The 25000-nt window shown below is 43.7% G+C and overlaps 1 protein-coding gene across 3 annotated transcripts in view; it reads left to right on the forward strand.

Moving 5' to 3' along the window:
- arfgef1 (ADP-ribosylation factor guanine nucleotide-exchange factor 1 (brefeldin A-inhibited)) overlaps window positions 1-25000 on the forward strand; it is a 95378-nt gene that overhangs the window by 46967 nt on the left and 23411 nt on the right. For 2 of the 3 annotated variants that reach the window (XM_079660900.1, XM_079660902.1), the window contains 19 exons: window positions 1348-1747; window positions 1964-2077; window positions 5565-5839; window positions 6152-6285; window positions 8228-8462; window positions 11954-12053; window positions 12908-13047; window positions 13135-13243; window positions 15277-15478; window positions 15831-15942; window positions 16034-16239; window positions 16320-16404; window positions 16491-16656; window positions 17124-17275; window positions 17451-17579; window positions 19078-19236; window positions 19383-19527; window positions 23950-24040; window positions 24512-24552. In XM_079660900.1, coding sequence (XP_079517026.1) covers window positions 1348-1747; window positions 1964-2077; window positions 5565-5839; window positions 6152-6285; window positions 8228-8462; window positions 11954-12053; window positions 12908-13047; window positions 13135-13243; window positions 15277-15478; window positions 15831-15942; window positions 16034-16239; window positions 16320-16404; window positions 16491-16656; window positions 17124-17275; window positions 17451-17579; window positions 19078-19236; window positions 19383-19527; window positions 23950-24040; window positions 24512-24552 — 2995 coding nt within the window. The remainder of the gene's footprint in view (window positions 1-1347; window positions 1748-1963; window positions 2078-5564; window positions 5840-6151; window positions 6286-8227; window positions 8463-11953; window positions 12054-12907; window positions 13048-13134; window positions 13244-15276; window positions 15479-15830; window positions 15943-16033; window positions 16240-16319; window positions 16405-16490; window positions 16657-17123; window positions 17276-17450; window positions 17580-19077; window positions 19237-19382; window positions 19528-23949; window positions 24041-24511; window positions 24553-25000) is intronic. The other variant, XM_079660901.1, reaches the window with a different exon arrangement.

The raw sequence follows: 25000 nt of genomic DNA on the forward strand, positions 1-25000 counted from the left end.
AGCCAGAGGAGACTTGTTGTTCAAATAATAGATAATCACGTTTTAATAACCGTGACCAATGAAACACCCAGGTACTGCTCAGCTGTTTGAAAATGTCTCTCCATGTTTCCATGCACTCCTCTTCTCTCTCACTCATTTTATTTAATTCTTCACACCCGACGAGTCCACAAATGCACTTGGATTGAAACACTGGCTGTTTATTGGCTGAGAAATCTTCCACCTCTGCTTGCTCTCTTTTTTTTGGACGAGTATCAGTGTTTGCCATCAGATATGAAGTGTGTGTGTGTGTGTGTGTGTGTGTGTGTGTGTGTGTGTGTGTGTGTGTGTGTGTGTGTGTGTGTGTGTGTGTGTGTGTGTGTGTGTGTGTGTGTGTGTGTGTGTGTGTGTGTGTGTGTGTGTGTGTGTGTGTGTGTGTGTGTGTGTGTGTGTGTGTGTGTGTGTGTGTGTGTGTGTGTGTGTGTGTGTGTGTGTGTGTGTGTGTGTGTGTGTGTGTGTGTGTGTGTGTACCACAACTTTACCTCAACCTATCATCGGAATTATTCCTTATCGCTCATTCTCTCATGTTTCTCTGACCCACTTTCAGACCATCACACACACACACACACACACACACACACACACACACACACACACACACACACACACACACACACACACACACACACCGTGACACATCCGCTGTGTGAAATATTATTTGAGCAGCAGGCAGCATGACCTCCACACTCTCCGTCTCTTTTCAGAAGCATGTCCTACTTCTCATTCACATCTCCATAAAAAACACACTTTTATAATATATCTAATTGTTTGTTAAATGATATTTTAGTAACACTTTCTATGATGTAATGTCTGTAAACATACGTTAGTCGTGCTTTTTATAATCTTCCTTTAGCAGAAAAACGTCACAGAAAGTGTTTCCAAAGTTTTCAGTGAGCGACAGGAACACAGACAGGAAGTCACACCGGATGTTTATTCTTTATATTAACCTGTTTGTGTGTCTCTCTCCGTGTGTCTGTGTCTCCGTGTGTCTGTGTCTCGGTGTGTCTCTGTGTGTGTGTCCCTGTGTGTCTCTGTGTCCCCGTGTGTCTCTGTGTCTCTCTGTGTGTGTGTCCCTGTGTGTCTCTGTGTCTCTCTGTGTGTGTGTCCCTGTGTGTCTATGTGTCTCTCTGTGTGTGTGTCCCTGTGTGTCCCTGTGTGTCCCTGTGTGTCTCTATGTGTCCCTGTGTGTCTCTGTCTCTCTGTGTGTGTGTCCCTGTGTGTCCCTGTGTGTCTGTCTCTGGGTGTCTCTGTGTGTGTGTCCCTGTGTGTCTCTCTATGTGTCTCTGTGTGTGTGTGTCCCTGTGTGTGTAGCTCCAGGAGGCGAAGCAGCAGGAGAGAGAGCGTCACCGTCAGCATTCCCCTGTCACTCCTCACCCAGAACCAGACTCTCCTCAACAGAACGGACCCACCATCCCTCCCATCACTCCCACTACCACAGTACCATCCTCACCCATCACTCCCACTACCACGGTACCATCCTCACCCATCACTCCCAGTACCACGGTACCATCCTCACCCATTACTCCCACTACCACGGTACCATCCTCACCCATTACTCCCACTACCACGGTACCATCCTCACCCATTACTCCCAGTACCCCCATCCCAGAAAAGAGGACTGTTTCTGGGGAGGAGGAGGAGGAGGAGGAGGGTCCAGAGAACGGGTCTGATTTCTGCCAGGCTGAAAACGAGCCGACGGAGGCGGATCAGAGTGAGACTAATACCTCTACATCCTGACTTTGGATTCATTCTTTCCAGCTAAAGACTCAAAGAGTGTGTGTGTGTGTGTGTGTGTGTGTGTGTGTGTGTGTGTGTGTGTGTGTGTGTGTGTGTGTGTGTGTGTGTGTGTGTGTGTGTGTGTGTGTGTGTGTGTGTGTGTGTGTGTGTGTGTGTGTGTGTGTGTGTGTGTGTGTGTGTGTGTGTGTAGATGCAGCAGCTCTGCAGCACCCAGCTGAGGAGGAGGTGAGCCCGGACTTTGAGGAGAAAGCTCATGAAGTGGTGCAGAGCATCCTCCAGGAGGTGGTGAGCACCGTGGCTGGAGGTGAGATTAAATGATTTATTCAGGTTCATTTCATTTGTTCCGTTCAACAACAATTCATTACAAAACATGTCTCTATAAACACACCATATCCGAAAAGGAGCAGGGAGAAGAAAGTAATCTGATATGACCTGCTCCTTTCTCAAAGGGACAGGACATAGATGGGGCAGGTGCTCCTGGAGGAGAGGGAAAGCAGCACATTGTGATAATCTGAGAGCTACTGGAGGAGAGGGAAAGCAGCACATTGTGATAATCTGAGAGCTACTGGAGGAGAGAGGGAAAGCAGCACATTGTGATAATCTGAGAGCTACTGGAGGAGAGAGAGGGAAAGCAGCACATTGTGATAATCTGAGAGCTACTGGAGGAGAGAGGGAAAGCAGCACATTGTGATAATCTGAGAGCTACTGGAGGAGGAGAGGGAAAGCAGCACATTGTGATAATCTGAGAGCTACTGGAGGAGAGAGGGAAAGCAGCACATTGTGATAATCTGAGAGCTACTGGAGGAGAGAGAAAGCAGCACATTGTGATAATCTGAGAGCTACTGGAGGAGGAGAGGGAAAGCAGCACATTGTGATAATCTGAGAGCTACTGGAGGAGGAGAGGGAAAGCAGCACATTGTGATAATCTGAGAGCTACTGGAGGAGAGGGAAAGCAGCACATTGTGATAATCTGAGAGCTACTGGAGGAGAGGGAAAGCAGCACATTGTGATAATCTGAGAGCTACTGGAGGAGAGAGAGAAAGCAGCACATTGTGATAATCTGAGAGCTACTGGAGGAGAGAGGGAAAGCAGCACATTGTGATAATCTGAGAGCTACTGGAGGAGAGGGAAAGCAGCACATTGTGATAATCTGAGAGCTACTGGAGGAGAGGGAAAGCAGCACATTGTGATAATCTGAGAGCTACTGGAGGAGAGGGAAAGCAGCACATTGTGATAATCTGAGAGCTACTGGAGGAGAGAGGGAAAGCAGCACATTGTGATAATCTGAGAGCTACTGGAGGAGAGAGGGAAAGCAGCACATTGTGATAATCTGAGAGCTACTGGAGGAGAGAGGGAAAGCAGCACATTGTGATAATCTGAGAGCTACTGGAGGAGAGAGAGGGAAAGCAGCACATTGTGATAATCTGAGAGCTACTGGAGGAGGAGAGGGAAAGCAGCACATTGTGATAATCTGAGAGCTACTGGAGGAGAGAGAGGGAAAGCAGCACATTGTGATAATCTGAGAGCTACTGGAGGAGAGAGAGGGAAAGCAGCACATTGTGATAATCTGAGAGCTACTGGAGGAGAGAGGGAAAGCAGCACATTGTGATAATCTGAGAGCTACTGGAGGAGAGAGAGGGAAAGCAGCACATTGTGATAATCTGAGAGCTACTGGAGGAGGAGAGGGAAAGCAGCACATTGTGATAATCTGAGAGCTACTGGAGGAGAGAGAGGGAAAGCAGCACATTGTGATAATCTGAGAGCTACTGGAGGAGAGAGAGGGAAAGCAGCACATTGTGATAATCTGAGAGCTACTGGAGGAGAGAGGGAAAGCAGCACATTGTGATAATCTGAGAGCTCCTGGAGGAGAGAGAAAGCAGCACATTGTGATAATCTGAGAGCTACTGGAGGAGGAGAGGGAAAGCAGCACATTGTGATAATCTGAGAGCTACTGGAGGAGAGAGAGGGAAAGCAGCACATTGTGATAATCTGAGAGCTACTGGAGGAGAGAGGGAAAGCAGCACATTGTGATAATCTGAGAGCTACTGGAGGAGAGAGAGGGAAAGCAGCACATTGTGATAATCTGAGAGCTACTGGAGGAGAGAGGGAAAGCAGCACATTGTGATAATCTGAGAGCTACTGGAGGAGAGAGGGAAAGCAGCACATTGTGATAATCTGAGAGCTACTGGAGGAGAGAGGGAAAGCAGCACATTGTGATAATCTGAGAGCTCCTGGAGGAGAGAGAAAGCAGCACATTGTGATAATCTGAGAGCTACTGGAGGAGGAGAGAGAAAGCAGCACATTGTGATAATCTGAGAGCTACTGGAGGAGGAGAGGGAAAGCAGCACATTGTGATAATCTGAGAGCTACTGGAGGAGAGAGAGGGAAAGCAGCACATTGTGATAATCTGAGAGCTACTGGAGGAGAGAGAGGGAAAGCAGCACATTGTGATAATCTGAGAGCTACTGGAGGAGAGAGAGGGAAAGCAGCACATTGTGATAATCTGAGAGCTACTGGAGGAGAGAGAGAAAGCAGCACATTGTGATAATCTGAGAGCTACTGGAGGAGAGAGGGAAAGCAGCACATTGTGATAATCTGAGAGCTACTGGAGGAGAGAGGGAAAGCAGCACATTGTGATAATCTGAGAGCTACTGGAGGAGAGGGAAAGCAGCTCATTGTGATAATCTGAGAGCTACTGGAGGAGAGAGGGAAAGCAGCACATAGTGATAATCTGAGAGCTACTGGAGGAGAGGGAAAGCAGCACATTGTGATAATCTGAGAGCTACTGGAGGAGAGAGGGAAAGCAGCACATTGTGATAATCTGAGAGCTACTGGAGGAGAGAGGGAAAGCAGCACATTGTGATAATCTGAGAGCTACTGGAGGAGAGAGGGAAAGCAGCACATTGTGATAATCTGAGAGCTACTGGAGGAGAGAGGGAAAGCAGCACATTGTGATAATCTGAGAGCTACTGGAGGAGAGAGGGAAAGCAGCACATTGTGATAATCTGAGAGCTACTGGAGGAGAGGGAAAGCAGCACATTGTGATAATCTGAGAGCTACTGGAGGAGAGAGGGAAAGCAGCACATTGTGATAATCTGAGAGCTACTGGAGGAGGAGAGGGAAAGCAGCACATTGTGATAATCTGAGAGCTACTGGAGGAGGAGAGGGAAAGCAGCACATTGTGATAATCTGAGAGCTACTGGAGGAGAGAGGGAAAGCAGCACATTGTGATAATCTGAGAGCTACTGGAGGAGAGAGGGAAAGCAGCACATTGTGATAATCTGAGTTCTCTTTACATGCCGACAGGAGAAGGCCAAAGCTCTCATGATAGGAAGAAGGTCTTCATTGACTTGAACACAAAGCAAAGTGCTTTTTAAGAACACTCCTGCCCTCGAGCTGCGATCTGACAAACAGGCTTTAATGTTGGAGCAGAAATGCACTCTGGGAAAAATACTCTGAGTTGTCTTTCTGCAACAGAGCATCAAGTCAAATCCAGATTATTATTCAAAATATGATTTTAATGCCCCCTCAATTTCTAGGGTTTGGGCTATTTTTCCTCTTCCTTCAGACGAGTGTAAAGGAAACACATCCAGGAGTTTATTTCTGTCTGTTTTGTCCACAGATATTACCTAAATTCAGCTAAAGTTATAATTACATGAAGCCTCATTTGCATATTAAACCCTAACCTGTTATATATATATATATGTTATATATAAACTTGTAATATAAAAGATAACTCTGTTAATGTCATTCATGAGTTTCATATTTGACCTCTCATGTCTCCTCCTCAGGAACCTGTCTGGATCCTTCAACCCTCTGCTCTGACTCGAAGGCATCGGGAGAGGAGGGAGAAGAGAGGGAGGTAATAGAGAGGGAAGTGGGTGAGGAAGTAGGAGAGGAAGTGGGTGAGGAAGTGAGAAACCAGAGCTCTCTGGAGGACGAGGCGACGTTGGGAAGCGACAGCGAGAATCTAAACGCTAACGGGATCCCCGGCACGCCCATTTCTGCAGGATTCACTCCGTCTCTGCCCGACGACAGGCTGTCCCTGTCCTCCACGGACACCCAGGTGAGGGGGCTTGTGGGGGCTTCCCTCTCCTGTAGTGGTGTTAGGGCTCCAGAGGGACCTTTCCTGAGTGTCCCTCTCTGATTAGTGTGTGTGTGTGTGTGTGTGTGTGTGTGTGTGTGTGTGTGTGTGTGTGTGTGTGTGTGTGTGTGTGTGTGTGTGTGTGTGTGTGTGTGTGTGTGTGTGTGTGTGTGTGTGTGTGTGTGTGTGTGTGTGTGTGTGTGTGTGTGTGTGTGTGTGTGTGTGTGTGTGTGTGTGTGTGTGTGTGTGTGTGTGTGTGTGTGTGTGTGTGTGTGTGTGTGTGTGTGTGTGTAGGAGTCAGGAGCAGCTCCAGGTCAGCCTCCAGGAGCAAAGTTCTCTCACATCCTGCAGAAAGACGCGTTCCTCGTCTTCAGATCGCTCTGCAAACTCTCCATGAAGCCGCTGTCCGACGGACCGCCAGACCCAAAGTAAGAAACCATGCAGCGCGGGAAATAAGATCTGAGTGTTATCTGCTCCGTCTGCAGGAGTAAAGACAGCCTCTCCTTTAAGCTTGGTCGGAGGCTGCAGAGGGAGAATCACCAGAAGTAGAGCGCAGAGCGCAGCCAGTAGGTTCTATACTGAAAGTGATACGGCTCTACTGGCTGCGCTCTACGCTCTACTTTATCCTCAGCTTTCTCTTTTAATTGACTTTCCTTGTCAGATAAATGTAAGCTTCAATCCAGAGAACATTTTGATATGTGTTATCTACTCTGTCTTTCTGCAAGATTTCAGAAAAAGCAACCGGGCTGAATTCTATGAATCTAGTTTGAAGGGTGTAGCATGAGACAAAGGAAGCACACTTTAGAATTCTTAATCCCAGGGCAGTACTTTGTACTTGTTGTGGTTATGTACTTGTTGTGGTTATGTACTTGTTGTGGTTATGTACTTTGTACTTTGTTGTGAAATATTTTAATGTTTTTTAGTTGGGGAAGATGTAAGCTTGATCCATTAAAAAATGTATGAAGCTGGAGAGCACTATTTGTGGCAAACTGCCCTCCAAAAAACAAACGTGAAAGTAGTATTTGTACTAAATGTGGAGACATATATCTGAGGAATATATGCACACAATACACATACATACAAAATACAGTATGTCAACACGGAGAGTCATGCAACTCTTATTATCCAAACCATTCCGATCTAAGGTGCCGTTTCCATCGGTTTCCCCAGTTTGGCACTCGTTTCTCTGGCATACGTTGGCAGCATAATAACTCACTAAACGGATAATGTGGTCTTTTATACAACCCTAAAGATTTACATTTATTCGTGCATCCTGTTTACAATAATATATGGTATTTTTCTCTCAGCAGTTTTCACAAGCTTCTCATTTCCTCTGTAGAGGATTTAGCACCATATTGCAGATCTGACAGAAAGGGTCTGGCTCGCCAAAGTGTTTCATGAGTTCCTCTCTCCTGCTGCTGCTGGAGACTTTAACTCTCAGATTTAGAAATGCAGTCTGATGCTTTGAGGGGAAACTGAAATCATTCTCCTGCAAGTACTCAGGCTTGGCGAGACGTTGTTGTTCTTCTTGCACCTCTGAAATGATGATGTCTGCAGCAGAAGGCTGGAAGAAAGTTGTTTTATGCAGGAGATTCACAAAGTGGCACACAAAACGGTATAAATGTATTTCCAACGTTTATGATTCTTACACGTTTAGTTCAGCAGGGTAATCTCCACATATTAACACCACTTAATGATTTATGAAGTAAAAAGATAATGTTGGGCTATAAAGGAACTACAGCACGGTCACATGACTTCACGTCACCACCGCTAAGCTAAAGGAGGCTAATGTTGGGCTATAAAGGAACTACAGCACGGTCACATGACTTCACGTCACCACCGCTAAGCTAAAGGAGGCTAATGTTGGGCTATAAAGGAACTACAGCACGGTCACATGACTTCACGTCACCACCGCTAAGCTAAAGGAGGCTACTGTTGGGCTATAAAGGAACTACAGCACGGTCACATGACTTCACGTCACCACCGCTAAGCTAAAGGTGGCTAATGTTGGGCTATAAAGGAACTACAACACGGTCACATGACTTCAGTTCACCACCGCTAAGCTAAAGGAGGCTAATGTTGGGCTATAAAGGAACTACAGCACGGTCACATGACTTCACGTCACCACCGCTAAGCTAAAGGAGGCTAATGTTGGGCTATAAAGGAACTACAGCACGGTCACATGACTTCACGTCACCACCGCTAAGCTAAAGGAGGCTAATGTTGGGCTATAAAGGAACTACAGCACGGTCACATGACTTCACGTCACCACCGCTAAGCTAATGTTGGCTTTGATGACGTTCAGTCTCATTTAGACACTTGTTAAACTCACCATTTGGGGTATTTACTAACTATTTCCCCCCTCTTCAGGTCCCATGAGCTGCGTTCGAAGGTGCTCTCCCTGCAGCTGCTGCTCTCCATCCTGCAGAACGCCGGGCCGATCTTCAAGACCAACGAGATGTTCATCAACGCCATCAAGCAGTACCTGTGCGTGGCACTGTCCAAGAACGGCGTCTCCTCCGTACCCGAAGTCTTCGAGCTGTCGCTGTCCATCTTCCTCACCCTGCTATCTCACTTCAAGACACACCTGAAGATGCAAATCGAGGTAAAGATACCGCTTTGTGGTGATCAGAGATGGGAAAAGTACACACATCCTTTCCTCAAGTAGAAGTACACACATCCTTTCCTCAAGTAGAAGTACACACATCCTTTCCTCAAGTAGAAGTACACACATCCTTTACTCAAGTAGAAGTACACACATCCTTTCCTCAAGTAGAAGTACACACATCCTTTCCTCAAGTAGAAGTACAGATACTGGTGTTTAAAAATACTCTGGTGAAAGTAGAAGTACTGACTAAACTTCTTTCCTCAAGTCAAAGTAAAGAACTTTGAAATGTCCTTCAGTAAAAAGTACCCATAACTAGCAGCTGTTTTAAAGAGTACCTGACCTCCCTTTATATTAATAGAACAATAATGTCATTGTTAGCTAATGAATGTTTCCATGGTGACCAACGGCAACATGACAACGTTTCCATTGGTCCCTCTTCTTTAGAGACACATTTAAAGCTTCTCTTAATGTTTTGCTTGAAGCTCGCCTTCATATTCATGTCATCCCTTTAAAGACAGGAAAATACAACTTTGTTAGTTATTTAAATGTTATTTAAGGAGGTGTTACTACATGCGTCTGTTTTCTGCAGTGAAAATGTAGTTTTTTAACAAACATCATCAAATATAGATTGCAGTGCAGTATTCACAAAGATAAAAACACTTAGCCACGCTCTGCAGGGATTGGAAGTGTTTAAAACAATCCTACTCCTTATAATACAATACTAGCATAATCTTTATCGGACACGGTGCACAAACTCCCGCTCTCTCCCCGTCAGCTGCTGCTCTGCATGCGTCCAGATTCTGCTTTAGTATATTTTCATTCCTACGTGCAGGAAACCCTCCGATCCGTTAAATGACAGCAGAGATATTAATAAACCCTCCCACCTCTTCTTCAGAGGAGCCGCAGCTTCACACCTCCTCTGGGATATTACACATCGAAGTGGAGAGAATATAACAGAAGATCATTCATAAATCAGTGTGTGTGTTTATACCTCCTGCTGGAGTGTGTTGCATGCTCTGCAGAGATGGCAACAGTACACACATCCTTTCCCCAAGTAGAAGTACACATACTCATACAAATACTCTGGTTAAAGTAGAAGTACTGACTAAACTTCTTTATCAAGTGAAAGTAAAGAGGCTTTGAAATGTACTTCAGTAAAAAGTACCCATAACTAGCAGCTGTTCAACATGAGAGAAGTAGAAAGTACAGGTATTTGTGTTCAACATGTAAGAAGTAGAAAGTACAGGTATTTGTGTTCAACATGTAAGAAGTAGAAAGTACAGGTATTTGTGTTCAACATGTAAGAAGTAGAAAGTACAGGTATTTGTGTTCAACATGTAAGAAGTAGAAAGTACAGGTATTTGTGTTCAACATGTAAGAAGTAGAAAGTACAGGTATTTGAGTTCAACATGTGAGAAGTAGAAAGTACAGGTATTTGAGTTCAACATGTAAGAAGTAGAAAGTACAGGTATTTGAGTTCAACATGTAAGAAGTAGAAAGTACAGGTATTTGAGTTCAACATGTGAGAAGTAGAAAGTACAGGTATTTGAGTTCAACATGTAAGAAGTAGAAAGTACAGGTATTTGAGTTCAACATGTAAGAAGTAGAAAGTACAGGTATTTGAGTTCAACATGTGAGAAGTAGAAAGTACAGGTATTTGAGTTCAACATGTGAGAAGTAGAAAGTACAGGTATTTGAGTTCAACATGTAAGAAGTAGAAAGTACAGGTATTTGAGTTCAACATGTAAGAAGTAGAAAGTACAGGTATTTGTGTTCAACATGTGAGAAGTAGAAAGTACAGGTATTTGAGTTCAACATGTAAGAAGTAGAAAGTACAGGTATTTGTGTTCAACATGTGAGAAGTAGAAAGTACAGGTATTAGTGTTCAACATGTAAGAAGTAGAAAGTACAGGTATTTGTGTTCAACATGTGAGAAGTAGAAAGTACAGGTATTTGTGTTCAACATGTGAGAAGTAGAAAGTACAGGTATTTGAGTTCAACATGTGAGAAGTAGAAAGTACAGGTATTTGAGTTCAACATGTGAGAAGTAGAAAGTAAAGGTATTTGTGTTCAACATGTAAGAAGTAGAAAGTACAGGTATTTGAGTTCAACATGTAAGAAGTAGAAAGTACAGGTATTTGTGTTCAACATGTAAGAAGTAGAAAGTACAGGTATTTGGGTTCAACATGTAAGAAGTAGAAAGTACAGGTATTTGAGTTCAACATGTAAGAAGTAGAAAGTTCAGGTATTTGTGTTCAACATGTGAGAAGTAGAAAGTACAGGTATTTGTGTTCAACATGTGAGAAGTAGAAAGTACAGGTATTTGTGTTCAACATGTGAGAAGTAGAAAGTACAGGTATTTGAGTTCAACATGTGAGAAGTAGAAAGTACAGGTATTTGAGTTCAACATGTGAGAAGTAGAAAGTACAGGTATTTGAGTTCAACAGGTAAGAAGTAGAAAGTACAGGTATTTGTGTTCAACATGTGAGAAGTAGAAAGTTCAGGTATTTGAGTTCAACATGTGAGAAGTAGAAAGTACAGGTATTTGAGTTCAACAGGTAAGAAGGAGAAAGTACAGGTATTTGAGTTCAACATGTGAGAAGTAGAAAGTACAGGTATTTGAGTTCAACAGGTAAGAAGTAGAAAGTACAGGTATTTGAGTTCAACAGGTAAGAAGGAGAAAGTACAGGTATTTGAGTTCAACATGTGAGAAGTAGAAAGTACAGGTATTTGTGTTCAACATGTAAGAAGTAGAAAGTACAGGTATTTGAGTTCAGCATGTGAGAAGTAGAAAGTACAGGTATTTGAGTTCAACATGTAAGAAGTAGAAAGTACAGGTATTAGAGTTCAACATGAGAGAAGTAGAAAGTACAGGTATTTGAGTTCAACATGTAAGAAGTAGAAAGTACAGGTATTTGAGTTCAACATGTGAGAAGTAGAAAGTACAGGTATTTGAGTTCAACATGTGAGAAGTAGAAAGTACAGGTATTTGAGTTCAACATGTGAGAAGTAGAAAGTACAGGTATTTGAGTTCAACATGTAAGAAGTAGAAAGTACAGGTATTTGAGTTCAACATGTAAGAAGTAGAAAGTACAGGTATTTGAGTTCAACATGTAAGAAGTAGAAAGTACAGGTATTTGAGTTCAACATGTAAGAAGTAGAAAGTACAGGTATTTGTGTTCAACATGTGAGAAGTAGAAAGTACAGGTATTTGAGTTCAACATGTAAGAAGTAGAAAGTACAGGTATTTGAGTTCAACAGGTAAGAAGTAGAAAGTACAGGTATTTGGGTTCAAAGTGTAAGAAGTAGAAAGTACAGGTATTTGGGTTCAAAGTGTAAGAAGTAGAAAGTAAAAAGTTGTCAGAAAAATAAGTAGTGGAGTAAAGTACTGATACCAGAAAACTGTACCAAGTACAGTAACGTATTTGTACTCCAGTACTTCCCCCCCCTGGTGCTCTGCAGGAAGGTAAAGGTGTGTTTTTCTGCAGGTGTTCTTCAAAGAGATCTTCCTCTACATCCTGGAGACGTCGACCAGCTCCTACGACCACAAGTGGATGGTGATCCAGACCCTCACCAGAATATGTGCAGGTGTGTGTCCTCTCATCTAATACATGTTTATATTCCAGGTTCAAGGCTTTCATTGTCGTTTGCACGTACTGTAGCTACGGTGTAGAAGTGAAAGTGAGCTCCCAGGCTCCTCCAGGGACCGTAAAACATAAGGGGGTCATTTTGTGGGTTTATTCAAAACCATAAATTCCTCTCTTTTATATAAAAACGTTCCCTTTTAAAATACTGTTCTTATAAACTTTATGGATATTGCAACACAAACTGTTTCATGGATTCATCCAATGTTTTTATTGATTTCTGACAAAAAAGTGTGTTTACCTTGTTTCATATTAAATATGTGCTTTTTAATTGAGTTCTGTCGACACATGATCACTCTATAGAATTAGAGCTTCAACTAAAGAGTACTTTATAGATGGAATCAGTGCAAGTCTAGTTTGAAGTAGCACACTTTCAGAACAAGAGAACACAAACCCCTGCAATGAATACAATGCAATACAAATGTGTGATAATTCAATTCAAGTCTCCATCGCCATGTGCTCAGCAGCTCCAGTGGAGAGATGGCAATGACAAACTGAAGGCTCCTCCCACAGAGCAACATGGATATACTGAATATAGGACATAGAACAGATCAAACAGATGACATAGTGCAAGAGAATGTTTTGAGATGTGCAAGTAAATACAAATCAAATAGAAATAGTACAAGAAGAGTACAAGTACATGGGATATGATATATTAGATAAATAATTAGCACGATGCCAACAGATGGATGTTCTTTCAAAGGTTCAGGTGTTTAGCAGTCTGACGGCCTGTGGGATGAAACATGATGCACTTTGTCTTCGGTGTGTTTTGAATATGTTCTCCTGTGTTTCTCTCAGATGCTCAGAGCGTGGTGGACATCTACGTGAACTACGACTGTGATCTGAACGCTGCAAATATCTTCGAGCGTTTAGTGAACGATTTGTCCAAAATCGCTCAGGGTCGCGGAGGACATGAACTCGGAACAACTCCCTTTCAAGTGAGAGCATTTCTCTGTTTTTATTTAGATATTAACTTTATTTGAACTGTTTCTAATGCTTTTTGAATGTCACACCCCTTCTCCCAGGAGCTGACTCTGAGGAAGAAAGGTCTGGAGTGTCTGGTCTCCATCCTGAAGTGCATGGTGGAGTGGAGCAAGGATCAATACGTCAACCCCAACTCTCAGACCAGCCTCGGTAAGGACAGGGATTTAATGGATCAAACATTAACTTAAAATAACCAGACCTGTAATCTTATATATGACGTTGAATATTTAGAAGAGTTACAGATTTCATGCGAAAAATACTTTGATATTTTCAAAGGTTAAAAGTCGTGTCTATAAAAGAACAAACAAAATTTATTTAAAAACCTCCATGTAAGATAAATACTGCTTTATTCAGTTTGAGAGAACAGGGATTTCATGTATTAAACATTAACTTAAAATAACTAGACCTATCTTATATGTTACGTTGATCTGTGTACTTGCGTTGTGCCCAATGTTTAAGAAAAATGTAAAATAAAAACTGCTTTATCCGCTGTTTGAGAGGCGAAGGACCTCTTAAACCTTAAACCTCTAAACGTTGAAGGAATCCTTACGTTGTATATTCACAAACAAATCACATATTTGTACGAAAATACTTTGATCTTTTCTAAGATTAAAAGTTGTGTCTATAAAAGAATAAACATCACAAAAGTTATTTAAAAACCTGTCTGAGGGACCAGCCTCGGTAAGGACAGGGATTTCATGTATTAAACACGAACTTAAAATAACTAGACCTATCTCATATGTTCAGTTGATCTGTGTTCTCACATTGTGCCAGATGTTTAGGAAACATTTGTAATTTTAATCAGGATAACAGTGCGTTTCCTTTGACGGCGTATTAGGGCCGTTGCAATAATAAATAGAGTTACAGGACAGGTTTAATAATCCTAGAACAATTCAGAATGTACAATATGAAAGTATGTTTTTGTTGTTTTGTTGAAATAAAAGTGGTATATTCACAAGAAAAAAATGATATGTTATTAAAAAAATAAAATGTAAGAGAAATACTGCTTTATCCACGGAGAGGCTAACGGCCTCCTGGATCATAAACACTGGAGGAATCCTTACTAAGGGGAAACTACAACTCCCATGATGCAGCAGTGCTCATTCAGAGACTCCCAGTGGCAGACTGTTTTAACACAGATGGCTCATGTTGGAATAGCTCAGAAAAACACACAAGGTTTTCAGACGCTTAATTCTGCGAGACGTTCCTCGTTAAGGTTCCCCTCGTTAAGAGATGCTCGTTAATAACAAAGGCCCTAAATCTGGATATTAAGTGTTAAATGCTCCCTGCTTCCCTGCATCAATGACATGTGTGTAATCATTTCATATTGTCTGTCCTCGTTGTTTCCTCCTTCTCTTCAAAGTGAGAGCAGGTAACGGTTGTTTGTGTTTCAGCTTTAGAAAGTCTTATTTAGCCCGTGCTGTTTGTAGAGTAACTCCTCAGATTCCTCCATTAGTGTGAGGGAACTACATTTATTAAGGCGTCGCCCTAAAGCCCAATGTGTTCCTCCACTGCGTCCCAGAGGGGGACTCATTACGAGCTTTATGAGCAGCTTTACTGATAGGTTGTGCCATTTCTTTTGAATTATGTTAGAGATTAAACAAACACTGAGGAATGAACTGTAATAGAATTGAACACTATTGTTTTTAAAGAAACAATGGAGTAATTGAGATGATAATCAGCAGATTCATCGAAAATAAACATAACGATTTTTAAAAGTTCAAAATAAGTTATGCAATAATATAACTACGGTACATTTTTGCACTTTTAATATTTAATTACATTTGAATGATTATACTTTTACTGAAGTTAGATACACCCTGTGTGATGAATGAAACACGTTATGAGTCATCAGACAGTTAGCTCAGGTTCCTGTGATTCTTCCTGAATGTTTAAGAGTTTCCAACGTGCCAAAAGACCCAGGCTGAGCTACCGTGCAAGTTTCTTAGATACCCCTCCTCTCCTGAAACCCACCCTGCTAGTTTGCACCCTTGCATGTGAGAAAGGATTATGTGCACGCCTCTGCCTGCAAAATGCTTCCATTACGAGGCCTCGGGGTCACTTTGTGTTGCAGTGTCCCTTTCAGAAACTCAAGTCTCTCCCCTAGTTTTGCAAGCTTGCATTATAAACCCTCCCCTCCTGTCAGTAAACTAACTGAGGATCGGTGTTTTTGGCGTCCTCAGGCCAGGAGAAGCCGGTGGAGCAGGATCAATCGGAGCCTAAAGCCCCGGAGACGATCAATAGGTACGGCAGCATCAACTCTCTGGACTCCACGGCCTCCTCGGGGATCGGCAGCTACAGCACGCAGATGTCCGGCACCGACAACCCCGAACAGTTCGAGGTCCTGAAGCAGCAGAAAGAGATCATCGAGCAAGGCATCGACCTGTAAGAGTTCATACACTCTAAAGGTCTCCTATCAAACTATTTACAGGCACATATTTTAGGTCCCAGATATAAAAAAGTATATAAAAATGGTTTCTGGTTTCTGATCGCGACATTTCTCCGTCGTTCCCCGTTTTTAGAGATGTGGGTAAAAGAGAGAGGGTTTTATGTTCTGACACTTTGTGAGTCTCTTGACACACCGGGGACTCACCGGGGACTCGCCGGGGACTCACCGGGGACTCACCGGGGACTCACCGGGGACACACCGGGGGGACACCGGGGACACACCGGGGACACATGTTTGACATCCCTCTTTATTCTGCTGTCTCTGTGACTGACTGTGATTCTGCTACAGGTTCAACAAGAAACCAAAGAGAGGCATCCAGTACCTGCAGGAGCAAGGCATGCTGGGAACTACACCTGAAGACCTGGCTCAGTTCCTGCACCAGGAGGAGAGGCTGGACTCGGTCAGGACTTTATATTATTATTCAGATTCTCCTTCTTGTTATAATTGAAATGTATTAAATATGAAATCTCCCCCGTTTCCCCCCTCTTCAGACCCAGGTGGGGGAGTTTCTGGGAGACAACGAGCGCTTCAACAAGGAGGTGATGTACGCCTACGTGGATCAGATGGACTTCCAGGGGAAAGACTTCGTCTCGGCGCTCCGGACGTTCCTCGAGGGTTTCCGTCTGCCAGGAGAAGCTCAGAAGATCGACCGGCTCATGGAGAAGTTTGCCGCTCGATATCTGGACTGCAACCAGGGGTGAGTCTCAGAGCATTCATTACTATATATATTATTACACGTTGAATAATCCTCATATTAATACGTATTGTGTTTTCCAGACAAACCCTCTTTGCCAGCGCGGACACGGCGTACGTTCTCGCCTACTCCATCATCATGCTGACCACAGACCTGCACAGCCCTCAGGTTAGCACGTGAGCTGCTATATATCAGTGTAATGAACACACCTGGCTTCCTTTAACCCCTGCCCACCTGTCGTTGTTTCTGCACAGGTGAAGAACAAGATGACCAAGGAGCAGTACATCAAAATGAACCGCGGCATCAACGACAGCAAAGACCTGCCGGAGGAATATCTGTCGGCCATTTACGACGAGATCGCCGGGAAAAAGATCGCCATGAAGGAAACGAAGGAACTCACCCTGAAGTCCAACAAGCAGAGTAAACATCCCTCGAGCTGCAGCCCGTGGATTCACTCATTGGTTTTTAGCAGGCTTGATTACTGTAACAGTGTATTTGCTGGTCTTTGTAGATAATCCCTTAAAAAATATATATAATCTGACCGAAACTAAGAGAGAGTAGATCACATCACCCCAGATTTTAAAATGTTATTGCTTATAAAGCACTAAAATATTTGAATCGACTGACAGCCCTAATATGTATACTTCTTATTAAGTTAATGATGATGTGCTTTATAAATAAACCTACTTACCTTATACTATAACCAACATACACTATACAACATACACTGCAGTTTGTTAATGTGTGTGTGTGTGTGTGTGTGTGTGTGTGTGTGTGTGTGTGTGTGTGTGTGTGTGTGTGTGTGTGTGTGTGTGTGTGTGTGTGTGTGTGTGTGTGTGTGTGTGTGTGTGTGTGTGTGTGTGTGTGTGTGTGTGTGTGTGTGTCAGGTGTTGCCAGTGAGAAGCAGAGGCGTCTTCTTTATAACGTGGAGATGGAGCAGATGGCGAAGACAGCCAAAGCTCTGATGGAGGCAGTGAGCCACGTTCAGGCTCCGTTCACTAGTGCTACTCACCTGGAGCACGTGAGACCCATGTTCAAGGTACACACACACACACACACACACACACACACACACACACACACACACACACACACACACACACACACACACACACACACACACACACACACACACACACACACACACACACACACTCTCTCCTCATACACACACCCTCTCCTCACACACACACACTCTCTCTCCCCCTCCTCAGCTGGCGTGGACCCCCTTCCTGGCTGCGTTCAGCGTGGGTCTTCAGGATTGTGACGATACTGAAGTGGCTTCTTTGTGTTTGGAGGGAATCCGATTCGCTATCCGGATCGCCTGCATCTTCTGCATCCAGGTGAGATACCTGCAGAGGGAAACCTTGTTTAGCCTCCTCGTTTACTTCACTAGTGTCTCTTCCTAGCTCCCCCTCTTCAGACTAACGGCCCCTACACACGGTGGCGTGCGTTCTTGCTTGCCGGCGGGGGGGGCTGAAACTCGACCAACGACCAATCACATGAATCTCCCGCCCCAGACACACAAGCACGCGGTTTGATTGGCTAGAGCTTGTACTGGCATATGATTCGATTGGCTGACGCCTCCATCGAGGCGTCAAAAGTAGAACATTGCTCTACTTTTGCAGTGAGCACCACGAGAGAAGCTACGCCTTGCTCCCACAATGCAGTTTGGCGAATCGTGACGTCACCCCATTCAAAGTGAATGGGCAGAAGCGTTGAAGCGGCAACGCACGCCGCCGTGTGTCGGGGCCGTTAGGGGCCGTTAGGGGCCGTTAGGGGCCGAGGAGTCCTTGTTTTAACCTGTTTAGCCCTGAGCCTGGTTTTCAGGTCTCAGGCTCGAAAATGACATTCCCAGAACAAATTACCATATCTTTACTTATAGTGAAAACCACCCTTGGATGATGGTAAGGTAGACTAAAAGCTTTAGGAATCCAAAGTACAACATATAATAAGTACCCTGTTTCAAGATTGATGCAAAACAAGTGATATTTGACCTTTTTAGAGAGAATTAACAAAAACACTCCACCTCTGAGGTGATTTGGGTGGAAATGGGGGTTTTACCGTTTCTCTGGAACCCATTGGTCGATTTTGGTGATTGACATCTCTTTCTGACCGTTAGAGCCAATAGAATCTAAGGGAGATCTCCCCACTCACACGCATGGTAAAACAAAAAGGTGGGGGCTTCGCGCACTCAGTTTTGCTCCAGAGTGAAGCTGTCTCTAGGTCTGACATCTCAAAACCGAAAAGCAGGTTTATTGCTTATGGATTATCAGAAATCATTCAAAGTGACTCAGACACATTGGATTAACCTATGGATTCACTTCATCATCGTTTTTATAGTTTTAATGCCATTGAAGACCCCTTTTTTACCAGTCTACCACACAGGTGAGCCATGTTAGCGTACAGGTGAGCCATGTTAGAGTTTCTAGCTACCTAGCGCCATATGTTTTGATGTGTGTTCTTGTTATTATCTCGGAGAGTTTGTATAATTGAGTGATAATGAGGGTACCCCTCGATTCTGTGTCCCCTCACGATGTGAAACGATGGGTTGGATGTTCAGCAAAGATAAATAATAAGATTTTGTGAGTGAATTTCAGTGCAGTCATCTGTTAGCATTTTTCGCTCGTTGCTAATTCAGAGGCTCAGCGTTAGACACTGTTTCCTGCAAGATGTTGCAGGAGGGCCCCGGTACCGGGGTCTCTTGGGCTTAACAGGTTTTAAGACACGTTTGACCCATGTCTGTGTCTTTATGTTATCAGAGCTTGGTGTTAATCACTCGCAGACAAATGTGACTTCAGCTGTTGATTCAACTCCAGTGTTTCTTCCTGTGTCTCTCAGCTGGAGCGCGACGCGTACGTTCAGGCGCTGGCGAGGTTCACGTTGTTGACGGCCAGTTCTGGGATTTCTGAGATGAAGCAGAAGAACATCGACACCATAAAGACTCTCATCACTGTGGCTCACACCGACGGGAACTACCTGGGAAACTCCTGGCATGAGGTAGATCTTCATATCTATATATTGATATATATTTCATTTCACAGCAGCTACTCAGAGCTATTGATTCTCCTAATGCCCCCTTCTTCCTCTTTTCTGTGTCTATCCCCTCACTTTTCTTCATGCCTTTCCTCTGACTCCCCTCTCAGATCATGAAGTGCATCAGTCAGCTGGAGCTGGCTCAGCTGATCGGCACGGGGGTGAAAGCCAGATATATCTCCGGCACGGTGAGGAGTAAAGACGGGTTCATCACCAGCACCAAGGAGCAGAGCAACGACGAGTACCTGGGCCTGGGTCAGCAAATATATATATATGAAATACTTGTAGACATAATCTGTGGGTCAGCATGGAGCTATACATACTGTAGAGAATCAGAGCACATGGACTCCTCCCACAGAGGGGGCAGAAAAGAGACAAAGACAGCTTCATGTTAACTAAGAAGCATGCACACACAAAGATATTGAAGACACAAATTACACTATTTACAAAATCCAGAGCAGGTCTGGAGTCTCAGCGCGGCCCTGATTGTTTTAAAGGAGCTGTGTTGTAGTAACTAGATCTAAAATACTAAAGATGATTTTTTTCTTGGACTAAAGTACTTTTTATTTACAGTTTTTGAAGTGACTGTTATTTTGTATATATTGATTTTTGAGCTTTTATTTATGTCTTTAATGTGTGCAATGTGCATATGTACAAATGCGTCTGATTGTTTATACATATTTTTATATATATTTTTATTTTGTACTCGGATTGTGGGAACCAATATTTCGATCTCTCCGTCTGTTCACACAAACTGAAAGATTGAAACAGTTTAACAAAAGAAGGTCGTTTCGGGGAATATACGCTTTCCGTTTCTCCCAAATGTCCTCAGATGTAGTTCCTGGAGCCTCATAGAGGAGGTTATTCTCAGATGTAGTTCCTGGAGCCTCATAGAGGAGGTTATTCTCAGATGTAGTTCCTGGAGCCTCATAGAGGAGGTTATTCTCAGATGTAGTTCCTGGAGCCTCATAGAGGAGGTTATTCTCAGATGTAGTTCCTGGAGCCTCATAGAGGAGGTTATTCTCAGATGTAGTTCCTGGAGCCTCATAGAGGAGGTTATTCTTAGATGTAGTTCCTGGAGCCTCATAGAGGAGGTTATTCTTAGATGTAAGTTCCTGGAGCCTCATAGAGGAGGTTATTCTCAGATGTAAGTTCCTGGAGCCTCATAGAGGAGGTTATTCTCAGATGTAAGTTCCTGGAGCCTCATAGAGGAGGTTATTCTCAGATGTAGTTCCTGGAGCCTCATAGAGGAGGTTATTCTCAGATGTAGTTCCTGGAGCCTCATAGAGGAGGTTATTCTTAGATGTAGTTCCTGGAGCCTCATAGAGGAGGTTATTCTCAGATGTAGTTCCTGGAGCCTCATAGAGGAGGTTATTCTCAGATGTAGTTCCTGGAGCCTCATAGAGGAGGTTATTCTCAGATGTAAGTTCCTGGAGCCTCATAGAGGAGGTTATTCTTAGATGTAGTTCCTGGAGCCTCATAGAGGAGGTTATTCTCAGATGTAGTTCCTGGAGCCTCATAGAGGAGGTTATTCTCAGATGTAGTTCCTGGAGCCTCATAGAGGAGGTTATTCTTAGATGTAAGTTCCTGGAGCCTCATAGAGGAGGTTATTCTCAGATGTAAGTTCCTGGAGCCTCATAGAGGAGGTTATTCTCAGATGTAAGTTCCTGGAGCCTCATAGAGGAGGTTATTCTCAGATGTAGTTCCTGGAGCCTCATAGAGGAGGTTATTCTCAGATGTAGTTCCTGGAGCCTCATAGAGGAGGTTATTCTCAGATGTAGTTCCTGGAGCCTCATAGAGGAGGTTATTCTTAGATGTAGTTCCTGGAGCCTCATAGAGGAGGTTATTCTCAGATGTAGTTCCTGGAGCCTCATAGAGGAGGTTATTCTCAGATGTAGTTCCTGGAGCCTCATAGAGGAGGTTATTCTTAGATGTAGTTCCTGGAGCCTCATAGAGGAGGTTATTCTTAGATGTAGTTCCTGGAGCCTCATAGAGGAGGTTATTCTCAGATGTAGTTCCTGGAGCCTCATAGAGGAGGTTATTCTCAGATGTAGTTCCTGGAGCCTCATAGAGGAGGTTATTCTCAGATGTAGTTCCTGGAGCCTCATAGAGGAGGTTATTCTTAGATGTAGTTCCTGGAGCCTCATAGAGGAGGTTATTCTCAGATGTAGTTCCTGGAGCCTCATAGAGGAGGTTATTCTCAGTTGTAGTTCCTGGAGCCTCATAGAGGAGGTTATTCTCAGATGTAGTTCCTGGAGCCTCATAGAGGAGGTTATTCTCAGATGTAGTTCCTGGAGCCTCATAGAGGAGGTTATTCTCAGATGTAGTTCCTGGAGCCTCATAGAGGAGGTTATTCTCAGATGTAGTTCCTGGAGCCTCATAGAGGAGGTTATTCTCAGATGTAGTTCCTGGAGCCTCATAGAGGAGGTTATTCTCAGATGTAGTTCCTGGAGCCTCATAGAGGAGGTTATTCTCAGATGTAGTTCCTGGAGCCTCATAGAGGAGGTTATTCTTAGATGTAGTTCCTGGAGCCTCATAGAGGAGGTTATTCTCAGTTGTAGTTCCTGGAGCCTCATAGAGGAGGTTATTCTCAGATGTAGTTCCTGGAGCCTCATAGAGGAGGTTATTCTCAGATGTAGTTCCTGGAGCCTCATAGAGGAGGTTATTCTCAGATGTAGTTCCTGGAGCCTCATAGAGGAGGTTATTCTTAGATGTAAGTTCCTGGAGCCTCATAGAGGAGGTTATTCTTAGATGTAGTTCCTGGAGCCTCATAGAGGAGGTTATTCTCAGATGTAGTTCCTGGAGCCTCATAGAGGAGGTTATTCTCAGATGTAGTTCCTGGAGCCTCATAGAGGAGGTTATTCTCAGATGTAGTTCCTGGAGCCTCATAGAGGAGGTTATTCTCAGATGTAGTTCCTGGAGCCTCATAGAGGAGGTTATTCTTAGATGTAGTTCCTGGAGCCTCATAGAGGAGGTTATTCTCAGATGTAGTTCCTGGAGCCTCATAGAGGAGGTTATTCTCAGATGTAGTTCCTGGAGCCTCATAGAGGAGGTTATTCTCAGATGTAGTTCCTGGAGCCTCATAGAGGAGGTTATTCTCAGATGTAGTTCCTGGAGCCTCATAGAGGAGGTTATTCTCAGATGTAGTTCCTGGAGCCTCATAGAGGAGGTTATTCTCAGATGTAGTTCCTGGAGCCTCATAGAGGAGGTTATTCTCAGATGTAGTTCCTGGAGCCTCATAGAGGAGGTTATTCTTAGATGTAGTTCCTGGAGCCTCATAGAGGAGGTTATTCTCAGATGTAGTTCCTGGAGCCTCATAGAGGAGGTTATTCTCAGATGTAGTTCCTGGAGCCTCATAGAGGAGGTTATTCTCAGATGTAGTTCCTGGAGCCTCATAGAGGAGGTTATTCTCAGATGTAGTTCCTGGAGCCTCATAGAGGAGGTTATTCTTAGATGTAGTTCCTGGAGCCTCATAGAGGAGGTTATTCTCAGATGTAGTTCCTGGAGCCTCATAGAGGAGGTTATTCTCAGATGTAAGTTCCTGGAGCCTCATAGAGGAGGTTATTCTCAGATGTAGTTCCTGGAGCCTCATAGAGGAGGTTATTCTCAGATGTAAGTTCCTGGAGCCTCATAGAGGAGGTTATTCTTAGATGTAGTTCCTGGAGCCTCATAGAGGAGGTTATTCTCAGATGTAGTTCCTGGAGCCTCATAGAGGAGGTTATTCTCAGATGTAGTTCCTGGAGCCTCATAGAGGAGGTTATTCTCAGATGTAGTTCCAGGAGCCTCATAGAGGAGGTTATTCTTAGATGTAGTTCCTGGAGCCTCATAGAGGAGGTTATTCTCAGATGTAGTTCCTGGAGCCTCATAGAGGAGGTTATTCTCAGATGTAGTTCCTGGAGCCTCATAGAGGAGGTTATTCTCAGATGTAGTTCCTGGAGCCTCATAGAGGAGGTTATTCTCAGATGTAGTTCCTGGAGCCTCATAGAGGAGGTTATTCTCAGATGTAGTTCCTGGAGCCTCATAGAGGAGGTTATTCTTAGATGTAGTTCCTGGAGCCTCATAGAGGAGGTTATTCTCAGATGTAGTTCCTGGAGCCTCATAGAGGAGGTTATTCTCAGATGTAGTTCCTGGAGCCTCATAGAGGAGGTTATTCTCAGATGTAGTTCCTGGAGCCTCATAGAGGAGGTTATTCTCAGATGTAAGTTCCTGGAGCCTCATAGAGGAGGTTATTCTCAGATGTAGTTCCTGGAGCCTCATAGAGGAGGTTATTCTCAGATGTAGTTCCAGGAGCCTCATAGAGGAGGTTATTCTTAGATGTAGTTCCTGGAGCCTCATAGAGGAGGTTATTCTCAGATGTAGTTCCTGGAGCCTCATAGAGGAGGTTATTCTTAGATGTAGTTCCTGGAGCCTCATAGAGGAGGTTATTCTTAGATGTAGTTCCTGGAGCCTCATAGAGGAGGTTATTCTCAGATGTAGTTCCTGGAGCCTCATAGAGGAGGTTATTCTCAGATGTAGTTCCTGGAGCCTCATAGAGGAGGTTATTCTCAGATGTAGTTCCTGGAGCCTCATAGAGGAGGTTATTCTCAGATGTAGTTCCCACACGCAGAGTCAAATATTTATATGACATTAAAGTTGACTTTGACTTTATATTTTCTAACGTTGTGCTTGATTGTGCAGTTGGAGGCACGGTGGACAGGAAGCAGATTGCCAGCATCCAGGAGTCCATCGGAGAGACGAGCTCTCAGAGCGTGGTGGTGGCTGTGGACCGGTGAGGAGGATCAATATTACATACGATCTCAATAAAGTCTGTTAGTCATGATTTAGAGCACAAACTACGGCAAGAGAGAAGGACAAGATGTCTGGACACCAAGCTAAGAGGGATCTACTCTCCTGCAAACGTTACCGTTAACGAGTTGAATTACTTAAAAAACACATATTTCAAATAAAATGCATTTATTCTCCTTCTATTTTTTTTAGTATTTAAAATAATAACTAGATATTATTATTATTTTCTTTTGACATAAAGGTCTGGGTTTTTATTTGATATATTTAAAAAACATTTAAAGCAATATAAGAAATATCTCTTGCATGAAACGTTTTCTATAAATGGAGTTCATTCATGTTAACGTTTATTAAAGATGTAACTCTTTTAAAACACATGGAAAGGCAGTTAACATGCAGTATGTGAACATGACCATGCTTTGTCTTTAAATCATCTTTATATGTTTCTGTTCTGCAGGATATTCACCGGCTCCACCCGACTGGACGGAAACGCCATCGGTGAGTTTATTAAAAACAGACTCCTGATGCATCACTTTCTCCCCCCCCCCCCCTCTCTCTCTCTGCTCTTCCAACATGTGATATTTCCCTCTCTCTCTCTCCTCTTCCAACATGTGATATTTCTCTCTCTCTCTCTCCTCTTCCAACATGTGATATTTCCCTCTCTCTCTCTCCTCTTCCAACATGTGATATTTCCCTCTCTCTCTCTCCTCTTCCAACATGTGATATTTCCCTCTCTCTCTCTCCTCTTCCAACATGTGATATTTCCCTCTCTCTCTCTCCTCTTCCAACATGTGATATTTCCCTCTCTCTCTCTCTCCTCTTCCAACATGTGATATTTCCCCCTCTCTCTCTCTCTCCTCTTCTAACATGTGATATTTCCCCCTCTCTCTCTCTCCTCTTCCAACATGTGATATTTCCCTCTCTCTCTCTCTCCTCTTCCAACATG

The sequence above is a fragment of the Notothenia rossii genome (assembly GCF_949606895.1).
Source record: "Notothenia rossii genome assembly, chromosome: 12".
NCBI lineage: Eukaryota > Metazoa > Chordata > Actinopteri > Perciformes > Nototheniidae > Notothenia > Notothenia rossii.